Source organism: Cuculus canorus, chromosome Z (assembly GCF_017976375.1).
Source record: "Cuculus canorus isolate bCucCan1 chromosome Z, bCucCan1.pri, whole genome shotgun sequence".
Taxonomy (NCBI): Eukaryota; Metazoa; Chordata; class Aves; order Cuculiformes; family Cuculidae; genus Cuculus; species Cuculus canorus.
Genome location: NC_071441.1, coordinates 44,586,632 through 44,613,788, shown reverse-complemented (window position 1 = coordinate 44,613,788; position 27,157 = coordinate 44,586,632). Strand labels below are relative to the sequence as shown.

The following is a 27,157-nucleotide window of genomic DNA, read 5'->3' as shown; positions in this document are numbered from 1 at the left end:
CTTCAAGTAGCGAGATAGTAACTGGAGACAGAAAGACATGCTGATGTTAGGAAAGGCTGAGTGTGCTCAGCAGAGCTTGGATGCACAGCACACCTGGCCCTCCTGCCACCAAGCTCCCACCACACCTTGTAACTCCGTGCGAGCTATTCTTGTCTTTAGGACCCAGTGCATACTGGATGGCTTGATGTGACCTGCTCATGTTTTCTGCTATGCGTTTCTGTGTTGCAATGACACATTTGATAGTTTTGCAGCCTTTGACAAGTAAACCATCATCTGCTTACCATTCTCCCCAGGCTATATTGTTAAGGAAAGGATGCCCAAAAAAAAAAAGGCTCATTTTACACAGTAAACTAAGTAAAATGCCATGCACTATCTGTCTCCAGCCAATTAAAGGCAAAAAGGAAGCAAGCTCTATCTTTATAAACTGTTCTGGAATGCACAGACGAAAACTAGCAAGGTGCCTCAAATAAGCACTTCCTACTATAGCAGCATCAATCAAATTGTTCAAGTGCATCTCCATGAAATGAGAAAATACTTCAGGATTTTCTCTTTTGAAAATGTTTGCTGTCTTCTTTACCCAGTTATCTCTGCAATGCTCCCCATCTTCTAGACCTAGCTACCTTGACCAGAACCTTCTTGTTTCAAGTTATACCAGTATATTGGGTATTTCCAGCACTGAAAAATTGAGCACTGAAACAAAGCCAACAGTTCTACTGAATGACAGGTTGCTCCAACATATAGTCTTTTTTGCATATGTGTGTCTCCTTATTTTAAAAAGTTTCAGATGCTGTGTAATATGAAAAAAAAAAAATCAGCTAAAGAACTGAATGTTATAAACACAAAAATTAATTAAAAGCCACCTAGTATGGGGGAAATAAATGTATGCAGAGAGACAGTCAGCATCTAAAATAATAATATAATCTTCCCAAAGATTAATCTCTGAGAAGACACGCTATGGAAAACCATACTTTTATTGGTAAATCCATTAAATTCAGGAAATTCATAAGATCTGAAATGTTTCTGTTTGTTATGTAATGGAATAACTTAATCTTGGAGATTAACTACATAGTGGTGATTAGCATTTTCTCAGGATCATGACACCTGATGTCAATAAAAGGTATCCACATCATATGAGCTCAGAACCCAAAGAAGTTATGTGCAAACCAGCTCAGTCAGGAATTCCCGTAGCTGCCAACTGGAGGCAGTAAATTGGTCCTTTAATCTCTATTTTATTAAATTAATTAAATAAATCAGTTTATTTACTCCGTATATTGAACATACAAATTGTAAACTAGCTAAATTAGTTAAACTAACTGTTAATTTAGTTACCGAACAGAAACCATTCATGTATATCTACAAAGCTCACAGGCCAGTCAACTTGATCCTAGAGCAGAGACAGACTCACAACATATTTCTAGCAACTAGAAAAGGTTGCTGAAAGTGTGACTGTGGCCAAGGGCCTGCATCAGTCTCTGCCATGCACAGGTACCACCCACAAGTCTATGTTTCACAAAACAAGTTACGATTTCTCAGTAATCTAATCCTTCCCAATATATCTCCTCTGAACCCTGCCCTTCCACTCCTTGTCTTTCTCACATCCTCTTCATGCATCTCTCACTGTGTTGCTGCTTCCCTTTGGCATGCTTGCATGCACACACACGCTCCACTTGCACACATACGTGTACCACCAAGAGAAGTCTGGGTGCAATTTCACAGCAGTGTTACAGAGCAGCTGAGGCTACTCCCCAGCACAGGATGGCTTCAACAGAGATGAGTGTAGCACGTTCTGTCTCTCTGAGACTCAAACATTGTAGGCGATGCAGCCAGCACTGATGGCCAGTCCTAATGCTGCTGAGGTAGAATAGCAGGTGCAAGATTTCACCCACGCTAGCAAGCTTACACTTAAATGCACACATGAGAAAACGTAACTACAGCAGCGTCAGCAGCACCTGACGTTGCATCCCTAGCACAAACTGTCTAAGGATTTTACTCTGAGACATCTGAAACGCGGGATGAGAATGCATGTACCATGCAAGTGCCTGGATGCCAGCATTGTCATGCGAAGTGGAACATGGGTAGCAGGTTGAACAGCAGAAGGAGGAACAGTAACCAGCAGCTTGCCCACATTTTGCCTTACTGCTACAAAGCCAGCTCCTACACCAAAGGCATTTGGTGGCCAGAAGCTTGACACTGTCAGCCACAATCAGCAGTCTGAAGAAAAGACTCCTGCTGGAGAGGGCTGGAAGGAGAGGCTCTAGAGCAGAAGCAAAAGTCAAGTTTAAATCTTGGTAGCAGATAGGATTTGCTGCCTAGTCTAACCACATGTGCATGTTTCTTTTGACTGTCATTGCATCAGCTGCTCTTACTTCCCCCTGAATCATAAAAGTTCACATAATTATGGGAGAGAAAAGCAGCCAGAAAAGGATTTTGTGCCATACCATTTACATAGACCTCAAACTCTCCACAAAGTTACTTACAACTTCCAAATATGTCCACAAGTCTTCTTTCAGTGTAAACAATAAACCTCATATTGCCTTCCTTAGTACTGACTTTCAGAGCAGTCTACAGGTAGACACTTCTAGTTCTTACCTACTGACTTATTCAAACAATGACTTGAAAGCCCAGAAGAAATCTGCATACAATAGCTGTAACTTTTAATGAGTACAAAGACAGCAAACAGATGTTCTGGAAATGCTGGGCAGAAGGAAATCAAAGCTATGGTAGCTGCAGAACTAGCCCAAGAAGTCAGGACAAGGCATATCCAGGCAGCTGTCTGAAAGTCACAGTGAGGTTTTCCAAAAGGGGTTCCCCAAAATAAACCTATGTTTAAGTTTCTGTATATAAAGAGATTGCATGTCAAAAATCCTGTGCCTCTTTCAGCCCAAACAGAATCATTGCAAATCAGTTCCTCTAAAACAAAATTTAATCTTTACAAACAAGCACAATGGGATACCAATTTAAAAATAAGTTGTTTTGGAACTATCAAAACAATTTTCAGCTAGGGTAAAGTTCTTCTAGGTCCTCAGTTCTCATGAAATCAAGATTACTCCTATCCTCTGTAATTGAAAACAAAGAGATATTTCCACAGTCTGGAAAATTCTAATGGAAAAAGAAACTCTTTCCCATGCATTTTTATGTGTGCCAATACTAAAAGCCATATCTGAGAAAATATGATTCCTTGTCCTGGGGCTATGAACAGTGAGGAGAGAGAAGCATCAGCTAAAAGGACTGTGCTGAAGGACAGTTTAAGCTGCAGAACTCAAGGAGATGACTTCCAATTCAGGCTTCCTCCTGTTTTATTTCCTATAAAGACAATGTCACATGCTAACAAAACGCATGAGCTGTATAGGCGAAAAATCCAAATTTCCCTTGATCTGAGTTATACCAACACCATGCTTTCAAAAGGCAAAAAAAAACCACCCTACCCAGGAACAGCACCTGTCTGCCTACACTGGTATCACTGCTGTAAGAATAAGACACAGAAAAGATAGTGAGCAAACCACTTGGAAAGCAAGCCACAAACTTCATGTCTGCTCTAGGCCACATGCTGACACTTTTCCTTTGCATCACAGCTCAGAGTTAAGCCAAACCAACAAGAAGCAGTTTTCCCATCCCCAGAAATCTGAGCAGATATATTGCACTTTCCTAAGAGCTGGAAAAATCACTTGTTCACAGCTCCTGCAGTGACACTGATGACGAGGCTGTCACAACACAGCCAAAGTAACTGTGAGGGGATTCAGACCTAACATCCTCTAACAAACGGCATCACTGAAAAGAACAAAGGCATTTTATATAGCTCTTCAAAATGCTCTACAGATTTTGGTCTATCCCAGGCAGCCCTAATGAGCAAAGATTTTCAGATGCAGTCAGAGGCCATAAGAGCCCAAATCCCATTGAGAGTAATAGGATTTGTTCTTCTAAACCATTTAGCACTTTCCAAAATCTGCTTTAGCCAACACGCATTTACTTATCTGGCAAACACTACATCCAGGAGCAAAGTGTGTGTTCTACCTTCACACTGCAAGAAGCCTATGCGAAAATGTACATTAATGTCAGAAGCACTTTCAAGTTATTCTCAGGTGACTTCTGCACTGATTTGCCAGCTAGTGTTCAGCACACATTTTCATACACTCTCCTCTGACCCACCAACACTCATTTAACCATGAAAGACAAAGCACTTGGGAACATTAGGTCCAAGCATCTGCCAGGCTCTGCCCTACTTTTTGTAGTCTGAAGGGACTTACTCTTCTGCTCATTTTCAACACGCCCATTGGAGACAGAAGTATAAAATATAGATCCAGTCTCTAAAATAATTCTATTTACTCTGATTAAGGCCCCAAAAATAAGAGAAATTCTGAGACATCACCTACCCTCCCTTCTACGAGGTATGTAGAGAGACCCTCTGGTGCAGCATTCTGCTTTAAAGTAATAACATTTAGAAGATAATCTTCTAAAATGTGACAATCTAGAGGAACAGAGACGTATTAAGAGGCATAACAAAACAAATACACGCCATAGTTGGGTCTCTGCAATGCTAGACCACTGTCAGTCCTAACGAAATCTGTACTAAAATGAAGCCAACATCAATTTAAAAAATCTACCTTCACAAATAATTTAAAAAGAAAACATTTTTAAAACAGAAAAGATCACAAACAAGAGCAGTATCACCTGAGGCTAACAGACACATTCATTAACAGAACAGTGAGTGGAAAGAGTAAGCAAAACATTATGGCATTTCCTTTTCTCCTAGGCAATTATTTGGTTGTTGCTTACAGAACCAACTTTGTTCCCATCCATAAAAGCACACTTGCAATCCTGATGAATGTTTTCTACTTTTTGTCAGTCCAGAAAGGCATTCTTGGCTCCTGAAAGAAAACATTTGAAATCTATTTTATTAACAAAACTTCAGGGCATGTGAAACATCTAGACTTAATGGGGGTGAAGTCCACCTTCATTCAAAGCAGTTGGGTTACACACAGGTCTCCTCAGCTGGCTTTGCAGTAACAACCCACTTTCACCTCTCTAAAAGGCTACTGAAATGGTTTGTTACCAGATCCTCATGACAGGAAAGGATCAGCTTCTCAGGAGTTCTTTAAAAACTGAACTTAAGAGTGTGACTAAAGCATGTCGACAGACTATACCCATTTTTAAAAGCCAGCAGCAGAAGCAGCATGCTGCCACGCTCTCAGTTCCTGCATACACACTTTTGCTACAGCTGTTTCCAAGTACTGGATCACTGTGTTCACTGCAACATCTTCGTAACAGTTCTGCAGAGCACTGTTAATCTGAACGTTACACAAGGAAGAGAAGACACACAACAGGCAGGCAGTCATTGGCAGGGCTGCAAATGAATGGCTGGTCTTCCTACTACAAAGTTTCAGCCTGGGGCCACTAGACTCTTGTTTCCATCACATATCATGCCATGGCATCCTTCAAAGGAAAAGAAGGTTATTTTTGCTAAAAAGACTCAAGTAACAGTCCTAGGAACTGTCTATTTGAAACCACCATGAAGATCACATTTGACAGGTTTTTGTTTGTTGTGGTATTATTTTTTCAAACCGGTGACTCCTTGACCTCTTGACAAAAGTTTTGGTAGAAAATAGTCCACTTCAAATTCTCAGAGCAAACCTAGTCAAAGTCCTCTACAATGACGAATTACAGTGCTGCCACAGAACTGGCCCAGGAAACTGGCGTAGCTGAGATGTGGAGAGTGCTACAGCATGTTGTCATCCTGAACAAGATATATGGAAGTCTGCAGGAGCATGACAGCATATGCTTCCCTGCTAGGCCACAGGACCTGTTTGCAGAAATCTGCCTCTAGCCACCATCTGCAAGTAAGGCTTTTCACCTCTTTCTACTGACTACCAAAATCTTCCTCTACTCTAGACTTTATTTTGAAAGAACTGCTTGATGTCTTTGCATGGGTCCTCTGCGCTCAGACTCTTCTAATTCTTACCTGATGGCAACTAGAGTGTTGTATTGCCATAACTAATTACTTTGAGGAGACAAACACAGAGAGAAGTAAGGGAGAAGAGATCACACACAACTGGATGCCCTGACACCTGCAGCATGTGTTTGGATCATCCGACCTCTCCTCTCCCACTTCACATACCTAAGTCCTACAACAGAATAGGTGCTCTATGCTCTTCTCTCTTCAAGGGAAAATGCATTTTGCGTAGGTAGGGTACTTGCAAAACACGTTACAGTGCAGGGCCGAGGCCAGCCTAGGTTACATGTAAACTGTTAAGCTGTATATGTCAGCATCCCATTCCTCTGAACATATTAAAGTAAGTTAATTATCCAATAGCATTAATTACACTTTGATTCACTCCTTTAGGGGCCTGCATTGCCTTGAACTTTCCATCCTGTCTAAACCAGAACAAGATGCTAGCCAGGCCTTGGCTAAATGCACCAACTGAGCTACCAGCTTTCCTGCTGGAGTTCAAAGCCTAGTGGTTGCTCTTGTGCAACCACATTGTATTCCAGACGCTTAGTGAAATGCTACACTGCTTGCCTGCAGCAGACTAAGCAAAAGCTAGAAAACAGTGCCCTTAGAGGACATCAAACACAGAAAACATTTAAGAAGAAGCCAACACATATTCAGTCTGCTCACCTGACTCACGTGCTTTGATCTGTTTGAATAGGCCGCACTGTTTCTCACCAGGTCAATGTCAGCAGTCACAAAAATTGCATTACAAGGACCATGTGCGAATGGAGATGCTTCTCTTGTAGATGCAGTCTCAAACCAGACCCTCCGTGTGGGCTAGCTTCTCACTTCTAGTGAAGTTTTCCACTTTTACTTTGAAAGAATAATTCAGACAACAGATGAAGGGCTGAGTTCGTTGCACACCTTCTTCTCCCGCAGATCTATTATAACATTACACCACTCAAAGCTTATTTGGCTCTTCCTCTCATCCCTTTTTCCTTGTTCCTGACTGCATTTTCCTGCATACATTTTCCACCATGCTGTCTCCATCACTACAGGACCCTTCCCCAGTTTATAAGCCACTGAAGTGTGTTTCTTTCCAAGAGCAGCAACAGGGCTTAGGTTAGTTGCAAGGTTTTCCGACTAATCCAGTCCCTAGATTTGGGAATAGCAAGCCAGCAAGGACTTCAGTGCAGTAACTGCTAGACTATTCTGCAACCCAGTGGTATGTTGCAACCTACAGTTGTCTGCTGCATTCACATACTGTCTTCTGCCTGTGGTTTCCTCTCAGGACCGCTCTGGCTATAAAGATCCAGTATATGTTTTGTATCTCCAGACCCAGAGTGTGGCTCCAGATATGTGGCTCTGGAAAGGTTATGTGTTTCTGCCTTGCTAAAGTAGGCTAGCTTCCTCCAATTCTTACTACAAGGCAGCAAAACAAAGCAATTGCTTCATCTCTGTGCCTGTCTGGTCAGCATCTGCTCTGTGCTCGCCAATTCAGCAGAATAGCTGTAATGCATTCACCATCCAACAGCATAAATCTAACTCTAGCTCAGGAAGTTCCTATGCCTCTGATAACCAGGAACTGGGACATCATGAAGCGGGGAAGTAAATTCATGCATGTCGTGTTTCTAATGCTCATTTCCTGAGTACCCAGTGGATAAAATCTAACTGGAACCATAACTCCTAATTTTCATAGTTATGCAGTGAATGCAGAGCTGTCATTAAAGAGTCGGGCTGAGCTGGAGCAGTGGGAACTGCTATGTTCACTCTGTGTCCAGGATTTCATGTTTCACTGTTCACTGGAAAGAATATAAGTGAATAAAATTTGTCTTGTGGCACAATTTGCAATAGTAAACACTCAGAGCCCAGGAGAGGGAAACTGATCTGCAAAGCAGAACAGGAGTGTCCCATGCCACATCTGATTACATGGAGCACAGAACTACAGTTTAAATTCAGTAGAGTCCACAAAGTAGCAAGCTGAAAACCAAGGACAGCCGGATGAGAAACAAGAGAATGAAAGGGTGAGAAGGGCTTTCGCCATCTACTCAGTAAGAGGGTTCTCCACTGTCATAGGCCACACTGCTAATAATTATTGACGCAATGCTAGGAAATCTTTTGCACGCTCCTCTAGCCAGGTTGCTGTGCAACATTATAAGTCTGCACTCAAACCCAAATCATAATGGGCTAACCCTGTGTGTGTGTTTCAGCTATAAGTACCATCACCACCTCAATACCACAACCAGACTGCTGCTTCCCAACACACTCCTGTCTTAAAGCACTGAATCTACAAAACCCTGCCTCTATAAATTAGCACAGGGACCCACTGGCAATCAAATCTAGGTGGTGTCTTCACAGAATCACTAGGACAACTTGGGAGGCTTTCCACGGATTCCCCCAAAAGACCTGGATATCTGAAAACCTAAGTGATATATTAAGAGTGATGGAGATCCTCATTCAAAACTCAGTCACTGCATGCATAGATAGCCATTTAAAGCTTAAAAAGAGATTTGAGCATGAAAAACTTACATATTTCTAATAAAGTCAATGAATCGGCACTGATTTGCAACCCCTGAGCATTTGAACAAGTAAGCAGTTTTCAGCATGGAAGCCAGTGAGACTAAGGCGTGTGACTACAGAACTAGTACTCTGCAATGCTACACTACAGAAACACATATAAAATGCTTGATATAGGGAACTAGTGCTTTCCCTGGGTGTGACACATTTCAGGAAAGCAGTGCGCAGCAAGGGATAAAAACTGAAAGTCTGCATAGAAAGTCAGCTTTAAGCTCAGTGTACAATAACAGTGTTTTCCAGAAAGAAAACTTTCCATGAGGCCAGTGGGTCCTATGTTCATTTGAACAGATCTAAAATGAGAAGTTATTCCTAGGACTTTTCACATTTCCTCTAAAGAGACTGAAGCAGAAATCCACTGATTTAAATAGTCTGCTGATCTGCAGCAGATTATTCTTCAAGTTACATAAATGTTACACCAAGAAACAGCAACTGAGCTTTTCACAAAATCCATTAAGACAAGACTATGGTACATTTCCCAGTTTCCACAAACTATCTGCTTCACACTTGGCCATCTTGCTCTGCATAGAGAGGGAGCTCTTTGCGAGACTCTGAGCTTCACCAAGGCTAGTCACATAGAAGGAAAAGGAAAATGGCACTATAGACTAGAGCAGCTTCTCTGCAAAACTGATAATAGATTTGAAGCAGGTGACCTTCTGTCTGGCTATATGGGACTCTCCAAGGACTGCCCAAAAGCTGTAGGGTTCCTTTTTCATGGTCTTTCATAAGCCAAGTCTATTCTGTCCTGGAGATCCAAGCCACACATTGTGGATCCACCACTCTGGCTCTACATGACATGGTAAACCCTCTCATGCAGAGAGATTTAGCACCATGCACCAACTCTACAGGCACTTGATCATTTTCTACAAAAAACAGTGTCTCAAGAGACTTCCAGCATCTGTCTTAAGAGCTAAAACACAGAAGTGTGCAGCACATGGGAACATAACTATGTAGGCTAGACAGATACCACTGAGTCACCACCATCACTCCACTGCATTGCCTGGGAACCAGCTTTATGCCAGCATGCAGTCCTGCACAACCGCTTCCAAACCACAGCCACCATCACAGATCACAGCACAAGGTCTGCAGGGTGGTTTCTTCCAGAGAGACATTACTGGCAGAAGAGCATACAGAACTATCAGCAATACACCAGCACACGTCTTAAGTACAATGATGTCTAGCAACACCTCTGTTTCTCCTTTTCAGTCACACAGCCTCTGATGAAGTTAGATTTCTGAACTGGGGGCAATTCCTGTAAGTTTTAGATGTCTGCTTAGTTACTCCACATGCACTTTCACACATAAGAGCACTGGAAAAAGAAAACAATGTCTTCTCTCAAAGACTTCCCCAGCAAGCTCACGACTTCTGGAAGTTATGAAAACACTACACTCCAGCCACCACAGACAACGGGTGGCTACCTAGCTGACCTGTCTTCCCTTATCCACCATGGCAGGGAATGGACATGCTCATAAGGGCATGGTTATAATGGCCTTGAAATGCTACCAGCCTGAAAACGGCCTGGGCAAGGATATGCATTTGGGCAGCTTCCCGGTCCTCACCGAACACGGGGAGGACAGGAGAGACACCCATACCTACCTGTGATGCTATCTATAACAGTGGCACCAAAACGACATTTTAGAAAAAGTTTTGTGATAGCAGTAATAAACACCAACTCTCGCTTTAGCCAGCAGTCAGTACATGCAAAATGAAGAATCCAGCATAGAAATGTTAGGTTTTAATGTGAGAATAGACTAGTCTAAAATAACGACCAAATTTTAGCCAAAGGAAACTGGACTGTTCCCAGATGATTCATTACAACGCTACTGTGCAGACACGCTATAGCTTTCTCACATGGTATACACAAGAGCGGTGACTTCTACTACTTACCAGCATCCCTTAAGTTTCCCACCTGTATGGATCACAGGCTCCCTGCCACTGTTGCTGTCCCAGTAACTACTGCAAAACACCAACTCATGCTGTCTTCACAGAAGCATTCAGGAAAGCATCTCACATTCCTGGATAGACTCAGACTAAAGGGGTCTAGCAACACTTCTAAAATAATTCTTCATCTGCCTGGTGCTCTCTGTGCTTGGTGCCACAAATCAATGGCAAGTCAAAGGAGCCAATGGGAAAGGCTGCCATCACTTTCCAAAATCCCAGCCCTGCATTTGACAGCACAGGTTATGTCAAGGGCTTTGTGAACATGGGGGGAGCAGTGCCATGGTCTTCCACTGCAATATTGGGCTTGGCAGTCATGTTCTCTAGTTATCTTCCACAACCTTTGCACCTGATCAGCCTGACTTCCATGCTTTGCTCTTAGATGTTTGGCCTTGCATTTAATAACACTAGGGCTCAGCCTTCTAGGTGACTCAGCTCTGCTCCCACAATTGATCCATTGTTTACCTCCCCTCTGTATGCAGGATGTCTATGTTCGTGCAAACAATTATTTGGTATTTACATCACTGATGACCACTGGGTAAAGAAGGGCCAGGAACAGACACTTTTAGTACTTCCTTATGAACAACTTCTAGCTTCCCTCCTTCCTGGCAGAGGATGACTCTGTCTGCAGGCACTTTATGAGAATGATCACTTCCCCTGGGCTGTTTACAATAAGACACTGATTTTGTCTAGTATGCGCTTCTGCATCAGAGTATCACCAGGATACTCTGGTATCAAAGTATCACCAGGAACAAAGTCAGAAGCCTTCAAATCTATGTATATTTATGTTAACATGATCACCAAAAGTCATATTCTTATCAAGAAGTGGAATCACATACATCTGACAAGGCTGGTTTCCCGTTCAAGGGAAACTGGCTAGCACCATCCTGCCTTCTCTCAGCTCTTTACCAGCTGCAGAGCCTGTCAGCCTTCTCACACTTGGAGCAAACAGCAGTTTAGGTAGCTTGACAAGCTACCCGCTCATTGTCTCAGCATATTACAGTAGAGCTTTTCCACTCCCTACAAGTTTTCTGAGTGCCTATATTAATGATTCGAAGAGCTCCATGGCTTAGTCTCTAAACATTCTCCATTGCAAGTTAACCATTGATAATGTTTTGTACATTTAAAAATACATAGATTTAACATTTTTGCTTAATTACTGGATGCAACTTCTTACTGGAACAGAAAATATTTCCTTATGATCAAGCTCTGAACACATGGCCTTCTTTCTGAACACCAATAAATAGTTACTGGTTATTTCTGCCTTTTCTATTTCATAAGCAACAATTTTGCAATCTGTACAGTATGGAGCCTGTACCACTGCTAGGATTTCATGAAGCTCTGATACATGTAAAGAACCTCTTCTTATTGTTCCAAATCCACTGCCCAAAAGCTCTTCATTGCTACTCTTCAGTTATCTCACCAATTGTCAGCATTTCCTTGCAGATTTCCTGCTCACTTTTTTTCCTCTATTTTTCCATTAAGTTTATTTTGGGTTTTCTACTGTTGCTTTTGTCTCCTTTGTTTACCAAAATAGCTTTTTTTTTTAACTAAAGAATTCATCTTTGCAAATGCAGAATGTGGGAGTCCACAGCTGGTCTGAGGACTCAGAGAAAATGGATATTGACCTTGAACAGATAACCATGTTCCCATAACGAGGCTGGAAAGTCACGAAGAAGAATCTTGGAAGCAAAATAAGTAACATCTAATTGAAAGTTGGCAAGAAAAATAGTAGATACAGGCAGCGCATGGACAGCGTTGTTCAACAAATCATAGTAAAGCTTTAGGCACATGTACAGAGCGGTTCAGTGAATCACTTTTACAGCTTTAGTGCATGAGCACAGTCCGATAGATAAGGAAAAATATAAAGAGGCTTGTAAGTTTGGCTTTTGCTCACAAACTTTTGTATGTCATGTCTGTCCCAACAACCACAGCAGAACTGTGATTTCTCAGGGATCTAATATAGGATTCTTGGAGAAGTCCCAATTACAATTCACATTTCTATGCCTTTCCTCACACTTTATTTGGCCTATCATTATTTTCAGTTTGGGGAAACTGGACTTCCTTAAAGCACCAATCAAACATACTCTTGTTTGGGACTAGATATTCCCTTTTCACATAACAAATTAAATCCACTCACAATTACTTGTACCTAAACAAATATCCCTTTCAGTTCAGTAATTAATTTATTTTTATAAACTTGGATGGGGTCTTAAACTGCACTACTCCAAGCCAGCTGTGATGCCTTCTAGATAAAGTGTTATTCACCTATGTTTTAGATGAACAGATTTCTTCCAGTGCTGCAAAATCACATCTGAAATATCTAAATGGAAGTATGATTTGTGTCTTTGTTCTCCTCAGGCTGACTTTCAAGAAGCTGTTCACCTGAGCACTGTGCAATACTGATAACATGTAGTTCCGTTCCCTGTGTTGTTGTTGATCAGCTACCACCTTTGTTTTCCACGTTTTTGCCTTCTGAGTCACTAACAGCTTTACAGCAAATAAAAAGATATGTGGTGGCACCCTCTCTTCTTTCTCCATTTCATCCCTCCTAGAAGGCATGGCGGTAGCTACTTTATTTTTAAACATTCTAAACATGCAATTCATCCCACTGGAGTCCACCTGTAACAACAGCCAATTTGTTAACAAACAAACCTTAACAAACAAACCTTAAAAATTCACACATTAATTAAACTTGTTATCAAACTACTATACCCTTACAAATTACTGTACCCTGGCTGAGCAGCAAAGATTGTCCAGGAACCCAGACTTACGCCATACTGTATGAATTGTTTCAGTAGTAATGCCTCCATCAGCAGCTCCCAGCCACTCCTTACATGCCTGCATTTTGCAGGGTAAATCCTTTGTGCATACACATGGGAAACTGGAAATGCAATTTCTTGAAACACTCAAGAGGTCACAAACCAAAGAATGGTAAAAGGCTGGGAACAAGCAGCCAGACTGGAAAGAATGAGTCTCCTTAGTCACCTCTTACCAATGCAAGACTGAAAAGTACACTACCAGTCTACCACGTACCTACCATGGTTTCAAGGAGAACAGATACAATTCACCCCAGGATGCCTGCAACTGCTTAGCTACAGAAATAAACCCAGCCCTAAAAATCCCAAGACCATTTTACCAGATATACCACCAATGACAGGACTTCAGTTCCTCTCTCAAAGAGCTACAGAGGAATCTGGTATGTTTGTATTTTGGGGCATACTCTGAAACTTTATCAGCAGGGATTTCCCCATATATCCATGGAAGTTAGGGAAGTTCTTTTGTGCATGGGACATCACAAAGCTAAGATAATAAATACACACAGGTGGTCAAACTTCTGCACATACCCAGCAGAATGGGTTGCTTCGGCCAAAATAATATAAGAGCTTCAAAGCTGAGCTCCAAACATCATCAGCAAACCTCTATCTGCTAGCTAAGGGCATGTCCTCTCTGCTGGGACAGCCCTGGTCAAGTGTCTTAGTAACCACAGTGTCAAGCCTTCCAAAGGCTACACAGCCACAAGATGTCTAGTGGAACACATGGGAGATTGTGCTTTGTGCTGATCTTGTACAAGTGTGGAAACCTAAGTTGCTTATCCTTCTTTACCGTTGGATTCTGACACAACTTACCTGTCCTTCTAGGTGCACAGCAGAGGGATAAAAATTTGGGAAGGGATCACTGGATTTTGAGTACCTGAGTGACTTAGCCAGCTGCCCCTGCAGAAGAAATATAAGAGAAGCCCAAAGGAACACCAAAACCTGCTTTTCACCCTGCTTCTTCAGGTGTATCAGGAAGCCAGGATTGAACGGTCTGATGAAAGGTTTGCAGGTGGAGAGGCAGAGAGATGCTTAGGACAATGTCCAGATTAAAGTTCAAATTTTGTCAGCAGTTAAAATCTTTAAGCATCTAATCCAGGACCTCCAGAAAAGGTTAACACTTAACTTGAAACAACTGAAAATTTGGCCTACGCTGAATCAGAGGAATCCAGGGCTGTAGTGTCAATAGCAGAGTCCTCAACAACACCCTGCACTGGGACACATCCAGCAGCGCAGCACTGCAGGGCTGTAGCTCTCCTGCTAGTTCAGAGCTTCTGTTATTCATACAATTTGTTCCCACAAGAAGTTCATATATCTTCTCAGAGCTTGCAGGAAGCTCTTTAAAATGCCATACGATGACAGAAAAGCAAAGCTAGGGAGCTGCAGTGATGCAGTCCCATGCTGCCTGGCCTGAAGCAGAATGAAAATAGGCTTGAGCCGTGCTCAGAGTGGGCTCCTTCCTCAGCCAAGTGGAGCATGCCATGAAAACCACCTTCTTGGTGGGACTAGGATGGCTCATCCTGCATGACATCCCAGTAAACCAACACGTGCCACTTCTGAAAGGTGGAGGGGGCTAACCGAACATAGGATGCTCTCAAGACAGTGGCAAAGAACAACACTTTCCTCATAAGCCACACTACACGAATCTCACTAGTTATTACAAGTGGTCAGTGTGAGAATACCTCACCACCAGACACACCCAGTAAAGACAGCCAGCACCTCAGACAAACATGAAAACTGATAGACTCACTGTAGAAAATAAGCCTGTTGTTTGAAATGAGGAGACTAGCACAATTCTCTCCCACTTCATATCATATCTTTTGGGCATCTCATTTTAAGCCTTCACTGCTGTTTCTGTAACTTCCTTAGGAAGAGTTATAAAAAAAATCAACCAACTTTCCCCTCTACACACAAGGCTGGGCTTCCTACTTTCCCCATATATGTGGACTGCTCCTAAGTAATAGTTTTATACCACAGGCTATCAAGGGTGCGCCTTTCACTCAAGTGGGTATATAGATTAAGCAAGAAAAAATTATGTTGCTGTTACTCGGGAGGGTTGTATTTGCTAAAAAGGAGTCTATAGAACTCAGAGTTTTGTTAGAGGTCCAGAATTTGGAAAAGCTGAGAAGTCTTTAGAGAAAAGTAGTAACCTCTCAGTGTTTCATTGCTTACAGAGGTTGCTCTTTGAGTAGAAACATGAACAACTCATGTCCTAATTAATGTAAAATGATCAATCCTAGAAGCTTTTGCCTCATTTTCTATTGCAACTAACTGTATGAGGAAGTGACTGAAAGATGCAACACATGAGATTTTAAAGTGCTCTGCCCCAGAACTGGAACCAATTCAGGAGCAGTCAGTTCAAAGTGGTTCCTTTCTTTCTATTGCCACCTAAGCAGCTTTGAAGACTAACTTTGAAGACATAGCCATGTATTCAGATGCTCAGGTATGAACAGAGTGCTGTGATGAGGTCTGGACACAGGAAAGCTGCTATGTGAGAAAAACAATTCTGAAATCAAGAACAGCTAACAGGTAAGGTCTTCCATCAAATGTCCCAGGCCTGGAGAAGCTAAACTGGCCAAGGTCTTGGCTAGGAAGTGGTGATGGCTGGACAGTGTTCACAAACCTCAGCCTTGGTCCCATGCAGAGGGTAGACGCAAGTCCACAATGATTATGTTCAAGCTCAAACCAGCCTGTGAGAAACACAGCCAAGATACCACCTGAGTGTGACAAAGCACAGTGTGTTCACAAGTGCACAGCTCACTTTCTGAGCCAATGCACAGCTCACCTTCTGAGCCAATGCCAAAACAAAAGGTAAAGAGGAAATTGGAGCAAACACAGACAAAGAAAGAGCCCCTTTCCAGTCAGTATGTTACTGTATCTATGGGAAATTTTGTTTATTTCTCTTTTTCCTCTCTCTCCTCACAAAGAAAAAGAAGTCTCTTTGGGGTTGGTCTGCACTTTGCAGTTACTGAGCATTGTGCAACCCTACAGAGACAATCAATGACAAACTGTTCCAAACCTTCACCTGCAATAACAGACCCACATCAACCCCCTGTCTGATAGTATGGACCTAAAGAGGGACCTAGCTAATAATGTGCTGCTCACAAGTGGCCACTCCTCACCAGGTGGTACAACCATGTAATAGGCAAAAGAAAGAGCAAACCCTATGCAGAAACATAAAACTGAGAGCTAAACTTGTTTTTCTGTGAAGTTAATCCTCGCTCTGCAACTCTGCTGCAACAGAAAAGCATTTCTTGCAGAGGATTAGACCATTCCTTAGGGGTTTGTGTCCCAGTTTTACCAAGTATAAGTTTGTAAGTTGTCTTTGTTTGTTTGCTCACTTGAAAGGCAGGCACAGAAGATGCTGGGGGCTGCCAGACAGCAGCACAATACCAAAGGAAACAATTTTCAAAGAGCCTATTTCAAAGTCTTTGTTTCATTTATATTAAACACAATTAATGCAACTGCCTGAACAGACTGCAAAGAAAGCTCCAAAATCAAAGTTTTATAGAATTGCAAACCAGGAGAGTCCTCAAGTGTGGTTCTGAAACAATCAAGAAATTGGTTTAGAAACATAAAAACCATCTGTGTCTAGTTCTCCTTTCCCTCGAGCTGCCTGTACTGGAAACCTAAAAGTGGGCAGAAGTGAGGATGCGAATTTGTGGTGCAGTAGTTGCTCAGACCTGCTCCCAAAAGGACAGCATGCTCCTTCCCCCTGGAAGTGAGCAGGTGTGGGAAGAGCAGCAGCTCATATGAAGCACATGCACATCTCCACCCACTGAGAGGTATACCATGGGCTATGACCTTCCTGACTATAGCAAAGTTTCTTCTGCAGTCCTGGTTACCCTGACCCTCTTAGCTAGCATCTCATAATAAATGTCACAAGGCTGGGCAACTCTGAATGTCACAGCTCTGTGAATCCACCCCATGCAGATTCCAGCCCACATGGTGTCTATTCCACCTGCAAAGCAGCACAGCAACACTTCTCTAAAGAAAGCTGCATGACAGCCTTTTGTTGACGACTCATGCGTCTCAACAACTGCATGAGCTTAAAGCAAACATGATTTGGAACCTGTATTTTTCAGCCTTCCTACCACTTTCTTACAAGGCAGCATGGTATGTCCACCACATACACACACCTCCCTTTTTATTATGCTAAACTAGAAGAGCACTATCAGCAAAATTAAAACATGGGCTATAATGTTAATAAAGCCTCAACCAGATAAAAGATGGGACTTCTCAGCAAACAAACAGCAAAAGCACAAAGATTCAAAGCACACTTAAGCAGAAGATTGGAGATGCAAATGAGTCTGCCCAACTCCAGACAAGGAAAGAGGGGAGTATAGATGCTCTGCCTGCAGGTAAGGCTGTAAAAGTGATGCACCCTGAGCTGCATGCTATTGCCGGCAACACAGGCCCCTGCCACGAGTGGCTGGGGTAGAGGCACTGCTAAAATCTGCCCTGAACTGCTCTCCCTACCCTTGCTGGGCTGTAACTCCCCTTCTGCTCCTTCCCTTCCTTCACAGGAAAGTGTGCATCAGGGATGGGACAGGCTTCAAGTTGCAGGGGAAAGTATCAGGCATCAGTCAAAACTTCCCAGCTCCATGACCAAAGATCCTCCCACCTTGGACTACATGCAGGATATGCTCAATAACGGGTCTCATTTATTTGTAAGCAAACACGACTTCCTCTCATCAAACTAGCACCTCCCTGCAGCAAAGGCATCCGTGGCCAGAGAGCAACCTTATGCCCACTTGTGATCCACAGGAAGGCAGAGACAGTGAAAGATGCTACTCCCTGATGTATTTAGTTCAGAAAGAAGAGCCCACTACTGTCCCATCCAACACATGGACAACACAGAGGTCATACTACTCGCCTCGTGTGACACCGCATGAACAATGAAGCTAAACTCTAGATGGTTTACAAACACAAAGACACTTGCACAAGGGGCTGCATCAGACTGTGTTGCTCACTACAGGAAACAGTGCTGTGCTAACCCTCACCTGGTCTCTAAAGAAGGAAAGAAAATAAAGACCAAAACAAAAAGCCACTTTTATCAGTGCAGAGGATGGGCCCCTGCTTCTGAGGGCACTGAGAAGTCTACTTGCATGCTTTTCCAGTCAGTGGTTACTTCACAGCTCTACTCAGGACTCTCCTACTTCCTGAGAGATCACATCTTTCTTAACTATCTATTACACAAGCAAGTTTAGACACTGAATCCCAGCCTGCCTCAAACTTTTGCAGTCCAGAGAAGGTCAGAAAGCAGACATCCAAAGGTCCAGTGTCTCTTAGGGTGGAGACTGCATAATGATGCCCAGGAAAAGGAGAGGGGTCTCCCCAGGGAAAGTCTAAATGAATTTAGGACACGGCCTGAACTTCCACAGCTAGCAAAGTCTCCTGAGGACACAGACAGAGGCATGGGCTGTAGGGGGCAAATGTGAGTCTCTCGGTAGAGAACACTTACCTCATGCTCCTGCCTGTGCTCTTGCTACTGCAATACCCACCCAAGCAGCCAGCCCGGCACCCTTCATCTCACCTGGGAGAAGTTCAGCCCATTGAGTGGGTGGCACTGCTCCTCCACTTTCTCCACAGCACCCGTCTGCTTCCTCAGTCGCTCTGCTTCTTGGGCCAGGTACAGATCCAGGACGGGCACACCTCGTGACTTGATGTCTGCCTCTGTCAGAGAGTTCACCATAAGCATCACCCACACTGGCCTCTTCCGCTCCCAGTTGCCAGCGATGGCATTGAAGAGGTAGTCTGCATACAGCCCTTTGCCCCGCTGGTCTGGGGTCATCCAGGATGGCATCATGAGCTTGACATACTCCAGATGCCGCTTGAGCCGGCAGTAGATGTCATGGGGCAGCACATCCTGGAGGTTCTTTCCCTGAGGAAGCAGCTGGCAGCTGGTGAGAGCTGAGATGGTGTAGGGGTCAGTGAGGTCCAGCTCAAAATACACAATGTGGCTCTGCTGGAAGGCCTTCTTGGAGTTCTCTGGGATGAAATCCCAGACACGTGTGTATGGGACATGGATGGTGCCAAAAAAGTAAGATGGGGGATCCCTCTTGATGGTCCACAGGAAGGAGTTTAGCTCACTTTGCTGGAGGAGAGGGAGACACAGCTGAGTAAGTACAGACATTCACAATGGGCCACTGCAATACAGGGCTTAAGGAAAACATGGTGCCAAGCCAACAGTTTACCTGGCTCAGCAACTTACCAGCATGGACTTTTCTTAAAGGAGCTTTGCTCACACAAACAGGGTCCTCTTTGACCATCCTTTTTCTCAAATCTTGAGGTTAAAATTGAATATTCGACAATTCAAAACACAAGAAGATTAGCCCCGTTTTTTCCCCCTCCCAGGTCTTCTCAACAATAATGTCATCCCAGCTCATCACCTGTGCATCTGCCAAAACCAGTAGCAGAGCACAGCCCAACCAGGCCATGCTCTAGACAAAACACTTATCCAGCTTTCACCTTTCATTGAGTCAAAAGCCAGCATCACTTTGCTGAATCAGAGCAGGACAGCAGGGTTTCAATCACCTTCACCTTGACACCTGTCTCTTCAGCACAGCAAGGCACTTTTCATCAAAGAAATTGCTGTGATACTTAGCCAGAAAGTGTCACAGCATCTCAGCAGAACTTTCTCCTCCAAGCTAGACACCAAACAAATGAGTAATACAAAACACAGCTTGCAGGGAGACTTGCTAGAGCAGGTAGAAATATTGTTTTACAGAGATGTAGCACATGGCAGACAGACACAGAGTCAAGACGCATTACAGCCCAGTTCTCCCCTTTCTTAAGGAGGAGAGAAGCACACACAACACCTTGGGAAATAAGGGAAGGAATTCAGCAGGCCAATCTCAGCCTGTGGTTCCAGGACATACTCTTTTTAACAGAGGAGGAGAAAGCTTCTCCATTTAGATTAACTTTTAAATCTGTCAAAACCCACAGCCACCAGAAAGTCAAAATCAGACCTTAAGTTTGTTCTGCTGCAAAATGTGCCTCACAGCATCCCCGGGAATACCACAGCACAGGGCTGTGCTCAAGCCCCAAGCAATCTGACAGGGCAGGAGAGCAGATGGAGCAAAATGGATCCTGATAAGACAGTTTACACCAGCAGCAGACATGACCTCCATCACCTACAGGATGTATCCCACTAGTGCAGTGGACCTCACTGGAGTGATAGACACAAACAGTTTCTCTCTGCACAGACAGGAAGAGGCAGCCTTTGCATGTTTAAGTAAGAGGACAGAATTCCAGACACACTCAAACATCTGGTCAGCCTTTAGTCAGCAGACGACTCTAACCTCAGCTCTGAGGCTAAGTTTGCATGTATACTGACCTGAGAAGGCTTCCTGACTGCCAAACGCAGAACAGGCTGTTTAGAGGATTTTATTGGAAGCACATTGTCTATAAATTTCTGATACTAAAGACCGAGGCTCAGAAAGGCTAATCTTAAAGATTGTTGCACAATGGCTCATCCTGGACAACCTTCTCCAGCAGCTTTTTATGACAAACCCAGGCCATAGATCAGGCAGCAGTTCAGCAAAGTGTTACCACCGGTCCAGTTTACCAGCAAAGACTGACAAACAAGTACACTTCAGAGAAGTCTTCAGATGCTTCTGTAGCACACAAAGTCTGAAGGATAACCTCAGACTTTTGCAACACCAGACTGCAACTGCAGATCCTATAGGATAGTCTTGGAATGCACTCATGATTTACAGACCACAAAAACTTTTCTGAAGATCATGGGAAAATGGGAGAACAAACACGATACAGCGCCAAGAGGTAAACAAGATACAGGGCAATGGGTGAGTATGAATCTGACATAAAGCCAAGAAGAATATAGGAAAACAAATATGCTAAGTAAAACAAGAGTGAAAACGAGACAGGGTTCCTTCCTATCATTTGTCAGGAGGGAAAGATGGAAGGACACACCACTGTGGTGAGAAATGAACTGCAAGTAGTTCTCACTCAGGAAGCAGGAAGGATCATAAGTGCTGCTTCTTATTTACAAGCAAGTGAGAAGACGGAAGAGGCACTTGGGATAAGCCTGAGGTCAGGAGGTCAACACTCCTTCACTTCGTACAAGTCTAATCATGTACATGGCAGCGCACAAGAAGAGCCACAACTGCAAGGAATTGTAAGGAACAAGTGGTCATGAGACAGCTCAAAACTTCAGTCGATATGCTGAATAACCCAACAAGAAGGTTGAAGTCCATCAGGATGGATGGTACCAGGCTTTAAAGTGCATCATCAGTGCTGCTTTGGACTACAGAACACAGTCTAGCTAGATATGCGTTTGGCATTGCACTCTCAGTTTTTTCACTCTGCAAATCTCCTCCACTTTCACAATCAGATACCATCAGCTGTTAGTAGTAACACTGAAAAAAAATCACACAGGCTATAAGGCACAGAGTAAATAAAAGTCTTCCTTTAAAAAGCCTGCAGCAAAGGCAGAAGAAAGCAGGCTGAGACCTAGCAAAACTCTTTACACAGTCCTAGAAACAGAAACCTTACAAAGTGGAGTGTCGCACATTTGCTGGCACTTCCATGCCAACAGAAGCAGTCGTGAACTCGGCAACCCACCCCAAGCACCATTCATACCTCCCTTCTCAAAATTCCTTGAAACCACAGTGAGGGGTCAGAAAACAGGCTTCAGCATCCCACCCATTGACAGGAAACTTCCTCAGATCCTGCAGAGACAGTTTCCAGGCACCAGAAGTTGAGTTTCATCACCAGGCGACACTATAGCTGTAGCTCACAAAACTCCAAAAGATGGCATTACAGCTGCTCAGGACATGCTAGTGCCTCACACTTCTCCGGCATCTCCTTTTCCTTCAGAAAGGTGACACTGGAGTCCCAGTATGGCTCTGTGTTCATGCCAGACCTCGGAAAACAGCCAGGTACAGCTCTGCGTCACAGGGCATAGGGCAGATTCCTTGGTGCCTGAGGAAGTCTCTATTTTCCCTGCTGTACCTCCCAGCACCCTCGTGTCCCTGGGCACCTCCTAGAGCTCATGTTATGTGTCACTGCAGCTTCAGAGAGGGAAAAGCAAGGGTATTATCTCTCCCAACACTATAAAACAAGAGCTGTTAAACAGTGCCCTAGCGGCTGTGAGATAGCAGAGCAGCAGTGCCAAGGTTTGCTCATCATTGCAGTATACGCTGTCACTGGCAGCTCTTCTCACTCACCGCCTTCCTTGAGAGCATACAGTAAAGGTGCTATAACTCAATTTTCCTTTGAAGGATCCTTCTACACAACTGTTACATCAGAAAGGGTAGCTTTAAAAGCATAAATTACTGCAAACTGGTGTCCCAGAGGCTTGAGAGAGCTCAGTACTATAGCTCCAGGAATTTCACTTCCACCAGCATGGAAGTCAGTTTCTTGTGCAGATTAAGATGCATATTGCTGTCTCCACCCTCCAGTTCATGGGTGGTACTCAATGCGTTACTCATGATGGGAAAAACCAGGAGCAAGTGGAAAAAAATGGAGTGGCAGCCCAAGAGAGAGAGTGGCTGTCCCACATGAGAACATGCCTCCTGATTTACTGCTGCACTGATACCCGAGGCAGCATCACACTACCCTTACCACACTTCCTCTGTGTCTCAGGTTTAATATCCCACTACACATTTCCAAGTCAAGACATTTCTGAATGATCAGCTCTCTGGCACAGTGCCTTCTCTGCTACCTCAACTCCTCAGCCAAACAATAGCTGGCTGTAAACAGATACAGGGAATCAGCCCAGCCAAAAAAACTGCTTGAAACAAAAGAAGGAGAAATAGAAAGGCTTTTCCACAGGTGGTAATGAGGAAGATGAGAAAGGAGCTGCTGAAGCTGACAGTCACAAGGGCACCGCACTGGGACTTATGGGATCCATTCCCTGCCATGAGACTCTTTGCCTCCCTTCCCAACCAGGGCTGCACAGGGGACAAAATCCACTACTCACTGTGAGACGCAATGGCAGGTACATAAGGCCAGACAATGCTTCACCAAAATGGTGGAACAACAGTGTAAGGCATTGCAGAAATCTTGGAAAAGCATGGCACACATCAAGGGTTTTTCTTCAGGAGCTCAAGAAAGGTCTAGGCAAGAATAAAAAAAACTTGAAGATAAAGTGATGTATTGCAAATTAGTAACTGAAACCAGAGCATACTAGTCCTATAACTGAACCTCTGCCCTCTAATAACATCACTGTTTGTCCACAAGTGGCATTGGAATCTTTTGTGACCTCCTGCCTTCCTTTTATCTGTTTCAACACAAGACAGGCTCTGACTGAGAGGTATTTTCACTATCTTTCCAGTAGGTTTCTTTTTTAAGTTTTAAAAAAACAAAGCCTCAGATTCTGTTCATTCTAACTAGCCCCATCAGCTTGCTCTTCCTGCAGTATTTATAAGTCCACCACAGAATGCAATTAGTAGTCTCCACATACACAAACACAACTGAATTTGTCAGACATCACACATCATTTCATGTGAGGCAGCAATAATTCTGCTGGAAGAGGAATGCCAAATTAGATCAGAGAAAGGGTCATCTTCTAAAAAACTAGCTCAAAATGGGACAAATTATGTACTGACTGTCAAGGGTAAAATTATAGCAAACATCTAGAGAATAATGCAGAAAAAGAAACAGGAGGAATAAAGAATGCATTTAGTGGCAGCACTCTGAATGTCTAGAAAAGGAGCATGGGAGTTTAAAAACTAAAAAAAAATCAAGAGGGAAGGTTGTGGTCATATAGGGAATGGAGACACAGAGAGGAAAGAAAACTGCTGTCCAAAATCTGAGGATCTGGATGTGAACTCAAGACACAGTAAACTTTCTACATCATTTCTGCTGCCTTTCATCTTGTGTCTCATCTATGTAGAATATTTTCCAGCACAAATTGTATAACTCACTGTGAAGGTAAGTGCCCTTTATGGCTTTGGTGTCTTTCAGGACCTCTAACCCTCACCACCACCTGGCCCCACACCCGCGTCTTCCATATCTCAGCCGATGATTGCACCATTTTTAATCAAATTAAAAAATAATTTATTATCTTTCCTTTTTTTTCGATTTGCCACAGAAGCCAGAGCACGTGGCATGGAATATTTCACCCAGGCAGGCAGCCCTATAGCCCTCCCTATATGGCTTTCTATCTTCTTCTTATCTATCCTAGTGTCATATCTTGTCATGCTCACTTATACCTAATTAAGATGATGATTGTGCCTTTGCTCACCACAAAAAGTGCTCTATGCATCTACAGTAAATCACACAGAAATGCTAGGTACATTTTTAACAGTCATTCTCTCGATCTTTTGCCCACCTACACTACTGGCACTCAAACTCAACTTAAGACTGTAAGCAGAACTTGTCTGCAGATAAACACTACACTGGCTACAACTATTAAAAGATCGCACATTCAGTCTCTGCCAGAAATTAAAACTAAATATCATTTCCTAACAGAAAAGCCAAGGGTTAAGTTTAGACAGGTTATTTACTCTGCTGAAGTGCATAAATGGGGAAAGGTAGCCACTTAAATTAATTGGCCCCCTATCCGGAACAACGCAACATAGAAATACTAAATAACCACAAGTAAAAGTATTCTGCTGTTAATCCCTGGATTCTGGTTTTAAATTTACCAGTTCTCTCCCATGTAAAGGAAAAAGAAAGCATCAACAGACCACATTACATAGGATCTGGAATATAACCCGAAGGATTCCAGTATACTTTAGAGTCTCTTTTTTCCTAGTGAAAAAAAGGAAGACAGGGCACGTTATTGGTTGCAGCTTTAACTGTAATTCAGAGCAATGATTAGTAGAAAGCCCTCTGCAGTACTGTATGTTCATTCCCTAAAATAGCAGCTTCTCATTCCCAGGCACTGATTCACATACTTCTTTCATGACAGAAGGTTTAGGCAACCTGACAAAAAGAAGAAAAGTATACCTGTAATCAGGAGGGATACGATAAGAGATCCCATAAAGTAATAGGAATACTTTTCCCCAAAGAGTTGTCCCAAATATTCAGAAGGACACCCTTAACAGCTTTATAAATAAGGCAGACACTGCCATTCCTAGACCGTGTAGTTACCACTACTGTCCTAATGGACCCGGGAAACAGCCTGCCAATACCAGAACTACAGGTGGTCTCACGTTTTAATGACAGAGTAATCAGCAGATAATAAGACACCATTAACACATTTCACCTCCAGCTTTACTGGTAACTGGCAGAAGTCCAGTTAATGGCTCCTGAGGAAAATGCCCTTCCTGTCTCACCAAGGCAATGAATTACTCTTTTCTACACGTTGCTCAGGCTCTCCGGGGCTATCCCCTTCCTTCTCGTGGCTCCCATCAGCTCCTTGCAGTGCCAGCCCACAGCTTCCACAGTTCATGTCCTCAAGCAGAAGGCGGCACCCACTCCAGGAACTTCACCTGGCTTTATGGCAGTGTCATGTCTAGGCACCTGTAAACTCAGTTGACAAACTGGTTCCGGGCATAAGTAAATTGCTAAGGCAACCCCCCTAGTTTAGGGTCAAACTGTCTCACCAAAGCACAGGTAAACACCTCTGGAAAGGCACACGTAGGTGGTGCACTAAATCCTAGGAGGACACGTCTTGGCCTCTACAGCTCCAGCAGGCTCAGCTGGAGGCAGCAGGGACCCTAGACCAGGGGCTGCACGTAAGGACGTATACAAGTGAGAGACAGAAGGTCACAGAGCAGACCTTCTTCATAGTTGCAATGCTTCCTCACACCTACCCTGCACACCTGTGCTGCAGCGAGCCCACCGTGGCTTTGGCACCTCCCCGGTGCAAAAGGGCTGGACTTACTGCTAAGGGCTTCCATTTCCTTTAACAGCTGTGCTGGAGAAAGTGCCTGGGGCAGGAGATGAACACAAATGGCGAGACACATGTCCCAGGAGCGTCTCAAGTGCACAGCACCTCCGGTCAGGCTGCTTCGAGAGCCAAGCAGATGCCCACAGAGAGCACAGATGGTCTGTTAACACTAACAGATGCATTAAACACAGAAGTAACTTCAGGAAGGGTTTTCCTCTGCGTGATTTTTGCTACGCTGACCTCAGAAACTTCAGCAAGAACTGCTTTTTCCCAGTGTCCAGATTTAATGGAACCGACACCCTGCTCACAAGCTGCACACCAGCCAGAACGTCACCCCTGACTTGCAGCAGCGACCATCAGCTCTGCTTTCCACCTTACCGGAGCCAGCCCAGCCCAGCCCATGCTGCTCCTAGTGCCACGGTCAGGATGATGAGGTTAGAGGAATGAAACCTAATCCGGTTTAAAACCGTGTTTTGCTGGTCAAAACGCTCTCCACCACGCTCAGTGTCCAGCAGAAAGGCAAAGGGGCCGCACCCGGCGCTGGTTGTTCCCACCTGGCACTCCAGCTCCGAGAAACCACGCTCCCCTCTCCCGCAAATCCCCCGCGCCGGCTGCAGACAGCCCCGCGCATCTCCGGCAGCCCCGCGCCTCTCCGCAGCCTCATCCCCCGCATCCCCGCATCCCTCACCTTTCCGCGGAGCGGGCAGGCGCCGGCGGGGCCGCTGGTGTGCCGCGCTGTGGCCAGCAGGAGGAGGGAGCCCTGCAGCAGGCAGAGCCGGACGGGGTGCACCATCCCTGCTCGCTCCCAGGCTGCGCAGAATTTGAGGAAGGCTTCCCTTTTTTTTTTTTTTATTCCCCCTACTCCCCCTTCCTTCTCCTTCTTCCACACCTCCCTTTTCTATTCCCCTTTGCTCTTTTGTCTTTTTTTCCCCTTCTCTCTCTCTTTGTGGGTCTGTTTGGTGTTTTTTTGACCCAGTCTTGGAGCCCCTGCAGGACCGTCCCCTGACCAAGCCCTCCAGGCGCTGCCCCCTCCTCTTAAGGGGTCCCGTGCCGGGCGGGTCGCAGGGGGAGGAAGAGGAGGGCGATGGGGCGTCAGCG

General features: G+C 44.1%; 1 protein-coding gene across 2 annotated transcripts in view; it reads right to left on the bottom strand.

Annotated features, from left to right (window-relative positions):
• TRABD2A (TraB domain containing 2A) overlaps window positions 1-26,885 on the bottom strand; it is a 100,208-nt gene extending 73,323 nt beyond the window's left edge. For both annotated transcript variants that reach the window (XR_008447944.1, XM_054055272.1), the window contains exons 1-2: window positions 26,748-26,885; window positions 18,791-19,351 (exon numbers count right to left, since the gene is read on the bottom strand). Coding sequence is in view for 1 of the 2 variants with exons in the window: in XM_054055272.1 (XP_053911247.1) it covers window positions 18,791-19,351; window positions 26,748-26,852 (666 nt within the window). In the remaining variant the exon portion in view is untranslated. The remainder of the gene's footprint in view (window positions 1-18,790; window positions 19,352-26,747) is intronic.
• Between the last annotated feature and the right edge of the window lie 272 nt (window positions 26,886-27,157).